The 10,797-nt window shown below is 37.2% G+C and overlaps 1 protein-coding gene across 1 annotated transcript; it reads right to left on the bottom strand.

The window, feature by feature from the left end:
• Nucleotides 1–3,844: 3,844 nt before the first annotated feature.
• On the bottom strand, nucleotides 3,845–4,774 carry LOC125121126 (olfactory receptor 4C13-like). Its single transcript, XM_047769417.1, has one exon. The coding sequence runs from the start codon at nucleotides 4,769–4,771 to the stop codon at nucleotides 3,845–3,847; it is 927 nt and encodes a 308-aa protein (XP_047625373.1). The 5' UTR covers nucleotides 4,772–4,774.
• Between the last annotated feature and the right edge of the window lie 6,023 nt (nucleotides 4,775–10,797).

Here is a 10,797-nt window from a genome sequence, read left to right as displayed (position 1 = left end):
TTTCTTGAACTGCAAAACCTTTGTTGCTGTATTCAGACTTTCATAAAGGCTCTTTAGTTACTTACTGCTAGTTCTTTTTCAGGCTGCTTCTTATAGTCCATGCAAGTATGCCTTTTTTTTTCAGGTCTTCCTTGAATTCTTCCACATAACCTAGTTATAATTAAATTTAGCTCTGAATCCACCCTGAAGGTTGTACTTCCAAGTCTTTAGAGCCATTGCAAGTAGGCATCTGGAATGCTCTTCTTTCCTAACTCCTGACCTGTCCAGATTTCTGAGATTCTTGCCCCTCGTGCCTCATCCAAGTGGGTACAGGATGTAGAGTGTTTGATTGTAGACCAAACTGGTTTTGGCCAGTCTTTCAGGCAGCTTCCTTCAAGCCCTTAGCAGTCCAAACCCTTAGCTAGTCAGTGTGTATTGGACATAAGGACATTTCTCAGCCCAAACAAAGTGAACAACCAGGTGCACGGATTGTTGTACCCTTTGGGAGCATTTCCATCGCACTCCTGACCTTCAGGGTTTTTCTAGAGTGGTGCTGTAGTTTTCAGCTCTCCACTGTCAGTATATGCCTACTTATCATTGTAGCACTCTCCCTATAGAAGTCCCAAGTTTCCACTTCCTCTTTCAACTGACCATTGTTAAATGCCCATGACTCCATAGGTACAGGCATGGAGAGAGAAGGCAGTGTAGCAGGAGTGGGGACCATGGGCCTTTTTGCTACTTATCCATGTAACCTTTACTTCATATCCTACTTAGGATATATCTCATATATAGCCCATCTATGTGGTGCTGTGATACTTCTGTGTTCACCCACAGTAATGGCATTGATTGGCCAGATACCACCAAGTTCATGATGGGCATCCCAGGTTGCATAGTGACTTGGTGGCCCATGGTTAAGTATTCAGTCTCTCATTAAGGCTCACTAGTAGGTCAAGAGCTATTTCTCAGAGTTCCTGTCATTGCTCAGTAGTTAATGAATCTGACTAGGAGCCATGATGTTGCAGGTTTGATCCCTGGCCTTGCTCAGTGGGTTAAGGATCTGGTGTTGCCATGAGCTGTGGTGTAGGTTGAGGACTCGAATCAGATCCCGCATTGCTGTGGTTCTGGCGTAGGCCAGTGGCTACAGCTCCATTCGAGTCCTAGCCTGGGAACCTCCACCTGCTGCAGGAGCAGCTGAAGAAATGGCAAAAAGACAAAAAAGAAAAAAATAAATAAGAGCTATTTCTCAAAAGGAGTGTAGGCATTTGAAAAGGATAAGATTTTTCTCCACGTTCCTAAAGTGCCTACATGGCAGTTCACCCATGAGGGCTTGCCAAAGACTCCATCTGCCACTGACACATCAAACAGAGACCTACTAGATCATTTGTCTCAAGTTGCAGAGAAGTTTACATGGCATTCTGCCCTGTTGTAGAGCTTTTTATTTTTGTGTTCCCCACTCAAAACTATCAGTATTTTGTGTCACCTGAAAAATGGTCCGAAGCAGTAGTCTGAAATGAAAAATACCTTGCCTCCAAAAACTACTGAGACCAACTGGATATGGCGTGATTGTTTTTTTTTTTTTGGTTATGAGAGGTGACAGACAGACAATGGTATTTTCACCGCAAAAGGGATAGCTTGACATCCTGTGTACAACTGTGTTGTAATTGTCTGCTCTCTTTCAGAGGGGGATTCCCTCGATGCATCTGAGCTCTGTGAAAGCATCATTTGTATTTCTCTTTATTTACCCCTGACCTCTCAGTTATCAATGTGTCTGTTTCATACTTGGTCTCAAAAATATTTGTTGTTGAATGAAAGAAGGACAAACAAAATGAATGGAATATATTAACACTGAAATTTCTTTTTGTGTAGACAGATACATGTTTTTAAAATTGCTTTTTGTAATAAAATGCTACCAGAAAGCAAACTTATTTACAAAAAAAAAAGTAATAAAAACAACCAAAGTTCATAAGATGATGAATCTTTCTAAGACCTGGGTCAATATTAATAAAAGATTTGTTATTATGATGGTATATTAAGTTTCAATTATTTTCTTATTCATAGCTTACACAGGAGTAAAAAAAATGTGGTTTCCCAAAGAGAAATAGCTGTAATTCTTCTCAGGTTCTGGAAAATATGTAATTCAAAAAATTTCCTAGTCTCTACTACCATTTTTTTCTATATTTTGCTGAATGTATGCATTTGCCTTTATCCTTGCCTTTGTTAATTCAGTATTCATCATGGAACAGACACTATGCTATTTGCAGAAATTATTGTTGCCCAGTAGATATATACTTTATGGAGCATGAGTGCTTATTTACATTGAATTTCGTGTCTGACTTCAAATATTCTTTTATTTAAATCATTTATCTTTCTGATGGTTTTTGAGCCTAAGTTGGTGATATGAACAATAGGGAGGTTTCCTAATGCTAAAAGGAAATTTGGAAATGGTGTAACATTTGTTACTTATACAGTAGTGGTTCAACAGTTGTAGCTTTTATATTCCTAAAGTAGTTACATACCACAGTGTTACAGTCAACATATTACCACTAACTATGATACATAAAAATAAGCAGAGTTATTAATAATAACTTCTAGAAATTTATCATATATAATGAATACATACTTGTAATAATATAGTATATATTTATATGTATAACTACTTAAATATAACTCATTTAGGAGCATATATATATATAATGAACAGGATAATAAAATATATATTAATATAAAATTAAATATATACATATATAACTAATTCATATGAGCATATTTGTGTGTGCATGTGCATATGTGCTTACAGACAGAAAGATGGATAAATATTTACTCCAACACCATCTCTGTCTGCATAAATTCTAACTGGTATAATATGCTACCTTTCTGTAGTCATTGCCTGACTATATACCATAGCAGATTAGAACATGATCTGTACAGTAGAAAAAAAAAAGTGATAATGTATTGGGGAAATAAAAAAAAGAAATATGTCCTAGACTAAACTGACCCATGAAAAAGGAAAAAAAAATATTGTAGGCCTTGCTTGTCATTTACATTAATGAACTCAGGTTCCAGACAGAAACTGTGGAGTCTGTTAATAAAAATTAGTTTGGAAAAAAATAAAAAGAAAGAACATGGTCTGAGAGGTCAGTTGTATTCTGGTTACTGCCATGTCATTATTTCTGTCTTGGACCATTCCCCTTTTTGTTTGTTTACTCACCTGTAAAAAGAGGATAATAACAGTCCCTACCTATTTGAATTGTTATTGAACTTATTACTGCATATCAGTGCCTTTCTTATTTCTTTCATTGAGATGAAAGTTTATGAATCCATACACAATGATGAATCTAGTAAAACTTAGCTTTGATTTAGCAGAAATTTTCAAATCTGCTGAGATATCCCATGCTAGGTTCTTCTCTCATTTCTTATATCTTTTTTGTCTCTCCTTTTATTTTAGAATCTATGGTTTGTAGTGGTTAATTTTGTTGTTGTTGTTGTTCATATCATAAGTATTCTTATTTTTTTTTTTTTGCCTTTTTTCCTTTTCTACGCTCACTCCCGCAGCATATGGAGGTTTCCATGTTAGGGGTCTAATTGGAGATGTAGCCTCCAGCATATGCCAGTGCCACAGCAATGCCATATCCAAGCCATGTCTGTGATCTACACTACAACTCAAGGGAACGCCAGATCCTTAACCCACTGAGCAAGGCCAGGGATCGAACCCACAGCCTCATTGTTCCTATTTGGATTCATTAACCACTGAGCCATGATGAGAACTCCTATCATAAGTATTCTTTACTGAGATTTCCAATAATTCCTTTTGACCTTTTCATCTGTTGCAAGAATATTGGGCTCAATGTATATTTTATTGATCACTTCAAATCACTTTCCTACTACAAAATTTCCTAATGGCATTTTTCATCTCAGAGTTTCTCAGGGTATAGATTAAGGGATTTAACATGGGACTTATCATTGTGTAGAACACAGCAACTGCTTTATCAACAAGTAAAGTAGCTGATGGTCTCATGTACACAAATATGCTGGGAACAAAGAATAAGATGATCACTGTGATGTGGGAGACACAGGTAGAGAGGGCTTTTTGCCTTGCTTCTAATCTCTGGGTCCCTAGAGAGTGCAGAATGACTGTATAGGAGCCAATCAAGAGTAGGAAGATTAACAGACAGATAAAACCACTGTTGGCAGCAACAAAGAGCCCTAGAGTGTGGGTATCAGTGCAGGCAAGATCCAGCAAAGGATTCAGATCACACATAAAGTGATCTATGATGTTAGGACCACAGAAAGGCAATCTGAAGATGAAGAGGATCTGTATGGTTGCATGAAGAAAGCCTCCCACCCATGACACTCCAACTAATAGCCAACACACCTGCCAATTCATGATAGTTTTATAGTGCAAGGGCTTGCAGATGGCCACATAGCGGTCATAGGCCATTGCAGTAAGCACAATGACATCAGCACCTGCAAATAAATGTTCCCCAAAGATCTGGGTCATGCATTCATTGAAAGGGCTGGTTTTCTTTTCATGGAGTGAATCTACAATGAGTTTAGGGGTATTGACACAGGAATAGCAAGCATCAATAAAAGAGAGATGGGCCAGGAAAAAGTACATGGGGGACTTCAACAATGGGCTGGTAGTGATGGTGACCACGGTGAGCACATTTCCTACCATAGAGATGATGTAGACGATCAAAAACACAACAAATATGACTTTCTGCATCGTTGGATTCTGTGTGAGTCCCAGTAGAACAAATTCTGTCACGTTGTGCCTATTCTCCATGTATTTCATGTTGATGTTAACCACATTACCTGAAAAAAAGTCCCTTTTTTAGACCTGCCTTGAGTTTAGTAAGTTTCTCTATCTAATAAATAACAAATGCCTATATTTTACTGTACTATAAATTCTTATACAATTTTTATATAGAAAAATAAAAGTTCTTATGTGCTGAAGATTATTCAAGTATGAGTGCAAAAGGATATAAAAATGTGAGTTAAAGAATATGAGATGAGTGTAAGTATGAAGATAAGTTTTGTAAAAGGGAGAATCTTGTGTGTAAGTCTAGTAGATATATTTGTCTGACTTTGATGAAGTGGGCTGAGATTCAGGAATGGAATGGGAGCCAGAGAATGGAATTTCATTATTGGGCTATTTATAATGGTTGATATTAAGTATACCATGACATTGGTAATGGGAAAATTATGAAAACATACAGTTGTTACTGAAATAGAATCAATAAATTGTGTTGCCAAAAACCAATAACTTTATAATAGCTAATTAATATACTTTTAATGATTGATTTCCATGGACATGGCATGATAGCGTCCTCTGCAGGGTACTATTTTCTCCATTACAGGGAATCTCGGAAACTAATGTTAATAGTAACACTAATGAAATATTAACTAAAAAAATTTAAACCAACAATTCTTCAATAAAATTTTAAAAAATTTACTGTGCTCTAAGTGTTTTTCAGGCATTTGATTATGTAATCCTTGTTACAAACCTGTGAGAGGATTACTACTACCATTTTTATCCTTATTTAAACATTACAGGTAGAAGCGTAGACAAGTTAAGAATCCTACCCCAAATCAAACAGCTAATAAAGGGCAGATTTAAGATCAGTTGATATTATATATCTTACCTTTTTTGTCTCCTTATTCTTAACATATATCATGTATTATTAGGTAAACATATGATGTTGCAGTCATAAGCTACTTTTTACATGATCATAATAATTTGATTGCTCTAATACTTCCTGCAAGTATATTGGAAGCAATTTCATTGTTAGACATGTTGATAACTATGCAGTACTGCTTCACTAAAGGTCCATTTTATCTTTGTCCTGCCTTCATCCCCATTTCTTTCCTCCCCAATCTCCCTGCAAAGCATGAAAACCCCACAAACTCTTCAGCAAAATGTTGAAATGACAATCCCATTTGTTGAGAATATTGGCTTGAGACTCCAAAAGACCAGCTTAGACCTTGCCTTTCTGCACTTGCAGCTTCCTGATCTAGGGTACATTTCTTGGTTCCTTACACATCTGTCTCCTCAATATCAAATGAGAATAATAATGTGCATCTCACACACTCTTATGAGTGTTGACTGAGGAAACATCTATGAACATATTCACTACACTGCTATGGACACATCAAGGAACTTGACTGCTTTTTTTTTTACTGTGCCCCTAAAACTTGGAAGACTTGACATTTTGAGCAAAGACGCAGAGGTAAATTGAACTGTCCAATAACCTGAGGAAGAAACATCACCAGTTTTCCATTTAAAGATGCCACAGAGACATAGCAGTTCATCCAGGGATGAATTCCCCATGTTCCTGATTGGAATAAATGGGTGATGATTTATATCTCTTAGTATGTGTATGTCTATTTTTGTGTGTGAAGTGTATTAAATTCTGTTTTTACTCTCATGATTAGTCTTACTTATTCAAAGAAGTAGCTCCTGGCAAAAGAAGGATATCTGGTATTAGAGAGCTGGATCCTACAATTTTTTTAATCTCTATGAACCTCAAATTTTATCTGTCAAATTGGGTTAATGATATTTATCAAGTATCTTTTGAAGAATGGGGAAGATGAAATGATATATTACTATGTTTCAAAAGTGTTGAGGTATAATGATTCCTAGATATAAACAGTAACAAATTTTAATAAGCATCAGCTCTTTTGAAAAACTTACCTGTGTTTTTTGATGATATTAGTGGTATTTGAGGATGTTCAGAATTAATACCAACTTCATATTGTCCTCCTTTTGGGATAAGTACCTTTCAATATGAAAGATATGACACACTCAAAAACAGACCATTCAGATAATTCAACATCACAACAGAAAAGTAATTATAAGTCTAAATCTCTCCTTCTGGCCTAAATCCTTGAATAGTTTTCACAGAAAATCTGGGATTTAAATTTAGAATGAATTCATCTGGAACACTATGGAGAAATGATATTTTCTAGCTGGCTCTGGTTCCATAGGCAGGAGGCAGACTGTGGTGTGTAAACACTTTGAGGTTGGTCATTCCACCCTTGTTGGATATTGTTGTGTCCATGTAAACAAAAATGACATTTCACCAGAAGGCATGCCTATTGAAATAGCTTTCCACAAAGGTTCCTGCATCTTGTTTTATAGCTGCTATTTCCTCTCCCAGGAGTTAATTATCTCTTTTGATGGAAGGGCTTTGTCTAAGAAGCAGATAGTTGGGAGAGACAGACTTGATAGAGCAACACTCATTCTAGAGTGGGGATACTGTATCCCTGCACTTGCAACCACAATATGTGAGTCCCCGTTTCTGTCTCTGAACCTGGGTTTCTGAGAAAGCTAAATGCCATGTAAATAGCAAGGATGGCATACTTCCAGCATGGTGACCAGGAATAAAGTTATTAAACTCATATCAGAGAGAAAACTGTATTCTTATAGGTGTGTAAAATTTTCTTCTGGAAAACTGTTACTGATTTCTTAAGAGTTAGAAGAGTGAGGGCATAAAGTGAATGGCAACCATCTAAAAGTCCTGGAATCCAGACCCCCAAAAAAGTCTTCACATTTATTTGAGAACCGTGGAAATAAACAGACACTCAAATGAGATCAGATAATTATCTCTGGGACATTTGTGATGGTCCGTATGGAACATTAGGCAACCTTACACATGTGGAGAGAAATCTCAACGCAAGAAGGGAGTTCAGAATCCAACACAAATATTGCTCCACATTCTTATCACTTTGTATTATTTTTCCTTCAGTTACTCTGGGTGATAAGTTATTGTGTTTTTTGTTGCTTTTCCATGATTGCTGGTATTGAAACAGTTCCCTCTGTTATACAGTAAGATCTTGTTTTTGTGTGTTTTGTTCTGCTTTTATTCTGTTACAGGCTTCAAATCCTCTTCAAGGAGACTAACCCCAAAAGCCGCTGGCCATGTGTCATTGTAATGCCCCTATCCCCACCTTGACCAGCCTGGGCTGCTCACTCTCTGCTGGAGAAGGAAGGTCACCCATTCCTCACCCTGCCTCTATATAACCTTTTCCCCATTTCAAATAAGGGCATCCTACCCAATACCAATCAGAAGAAGAAACTGAGTCTCCACTCAGGTCACATTGTAGGATATGAAGACTCTTATAGAATGAGTCATGAGTCAGGCTCGTTTTTCTAACCTGCATGCAAGTCCTCTCTCCCACTCTGAAAATGTACTTTCATTTTAATAATTTCTTAAAAGGTCTGTCTTTCCAATACTTTGTTATGGTGAGGAACTTTTGATGGTAACAATTGTATTTATAATTGAATCTGCTAAACACATACCCCCGATCTTCTATCCCCAAACCCACCCCCATCTTGCCATCTTGACAATTCTAAGTCTGTTCTCTATGTCTGTGAGTCTGTTTCTGTTTTGTAGATAAGTTCATGGTCCTATTTTAGATTCATTTAGAAGTGATACCATTTGATTTTTTTATATTTCTCTTTCCAATTTATATCACTTAGCATGATAATCTCAAGATCCATCCATGTTGTGACAAATAGCATTATTTTATTCTTTTTATGGCTGAGTGGTATTCCACTGTGTGTATGTGTTTGTACACACACCTTCTTTATCCATTCATGTGTTGATGAACATTTAAGGGGTTCCTGTGTCTTGGCTCTTGTGAATAGTGTTCCTATGGCCGTAAGTGTGCATTGTATCTTTTTGAATTATATAGCTTTGTCCAGGTATATGCCTGAAAAGTAGGATTGCTGGATCCTATGGTAGTATATTTTTTTTAGTTTTTTGAGGAAATACCATGCTGGATATTTTCCATATTGGATGCACCAGTTTGCATTCTCTCTGACAGTGAAGGAGGAAATTAGGGAGTTATCCATGGCATCGTTTGCAAATATCTTCTCCCAATTTGGTAAGTTCTCTTTTCATGTTGTTTATGGTTTTCTTTGCTATACAAAAGCATGTAAGCTTGATTATGTTCCATTTATTTTTTATTTTATTTTTATTGACTGAGAGACTGACTTAGGAAAATATTGGAATGACTTATGGAAGAGAAGGTTTTGCTTATGTTCTCTTCTAGGAATTTTATGGTGTTGGGTTTAAGTCTCTAAGCCACTTTGACTTTATTTTTGTGTATGGTGTGAGGGTATGTTATAACTTGACTGATTTACATGCACCTGTCCAATTTTCCCAACACCACTTGCTGAAGAGACCGTCTTTTCTCCATGTCTTATTCTTGCCTCCTTTGTGGAGGATTAACTGACTGTAACTGTGTGGGTTTATTTATTGTATGAAGTCTGGGAGGGTTATGCCTCTCTCTCTTTTTTTTTTTCTTTTGTTTGTTTGTTTGTTTTTTGGTCTGATAAGTGGCTTAGACTTATAATAATATGTTGAAAGAAGTGGTGAGAGTGGGGGACATGCTTGTCTTGTCCAGATTTTAGCAGGAGGGCTTTCAGCTTTTCACCATTGAGTGTTCCGCTGGCTGTTGTTTTGTCATGGGCAGCTTTTATTATGTTAAGATATGTTCACTGTATACCCACTTAGGTAAGAGTTTTTTATCCTGAATGAACTTTGAAGTGTATCAAATGCTTTTTCTGCATCTGTTGAGAAGATCATGTGGCTTTTCTCTTCTCTTTTTTTAATGTGGTGAATTACTAATTGATGTACATGTTAATCCATCCTTGTGATCCTGGGTTGAATCCAAATTGATCATGTACATGATCTTTTTTATGTATTGTTGGATTCATTTTGCTTGTGCTTTGTTGAGGATTTTTTGCACCTATCTTTATTGATGTTATTGGCCTTTAATTTTGTTTGTGGTATTGTTTTTGTCTGGTTTTGGTATCGGGTGATGGTGGCTTCATAACCTACTTTGGGAGTGTTCCACATCAATGTTTTGGAAGGGTTTGAGAAAGTTCTTCTTTTTATGTTTGGTAGAATTCCTCAGTGAAGTCATCTGGTCCTGGACTTTTGTTTGCTGGGAAGCTTGTTTTTGGTTTTGGGGTTTACTTTTTTTAATTACAGATTTCATTTTAGTGATTAATCTGTACAAATCATATGTTTTTCTTGATTCACTTTTGGTATGATGTATTTGTCTTGAAACATGAGGGGATTTTTCTCTGACACTTACACTGGGGTCATGGTTGATCTCCTGAGGTGAATCTCAAAATATTGTGGGTGCCTCCTCATGACTGAATCCCTAGAGTTAACTCAGTGTACACATTGAGCCTCCAGCAATTCCTGAATTACAGTTCAGATTTTGGTTCCTGTGGAGGTTTCAGCTGACAAATTTCTGCCCTGAATCAAGAAGGCTACCATGGTGAGGGCCAGATTGGGAAGGGAGGATAGAAGGGTGTGGAATTGACATCCTCTCAGATAAATAAAAAATATGTCTACATGTGGGAGAATTTTCATAGAATTCTGCCTATTGAACACTGGCAGATCTCATAAAACCAAAATTGCAAAAAATATCAATGTGTTACTGAGTAGGGTAAAAGGGAAAGGGGGGGGATCAGGGTGGAATCTGGACTTCATGGAAGGTTCTGTAAAAGACAAATCTTCCCTCCCTTGGGAAGCCCTTCACTACTTCAGCACAGCAGAAAGGTAGCTTCAGAGGCTTAGAAAAGAGTGCAGCAGCCAGTTTGCTCCAAGCAGAACAGAGAGAGACCAGTAGAGAGGGTCTTGTCCACCTGCATGCATTCCTCAACCTGAGAAATGCATCTGCTGGTGCAGGATGGCACTGGGAGCTGAAACTTAGGCTTTAGAGGACCAACCCATGGAGAGGACTGAGTTTGGCCACAGAAAGTAGGCCTGAAGTTGCTAGAGTGTGGCCCAGTGGTACGCA

Source organism: Phacochoerus africanus, chromosome 2, assembly GCF_016906955.1.
Source record: "Phacochoerus africanus isolate WHEZ1 chromosome 2, ROS_Pafr_v1, whole genome shotgun sequence".
Taxonomy (NCBI): domain Eukaryota; kingdom Metazoa; phylum Chordata; class Mammalia; order Artiodactyla; family Suidae; genus Phacochoerus; species Phacochoerus africanus.
This window is presented reverse-complemented; position numbering and strand designations above follow the sequence as displayed.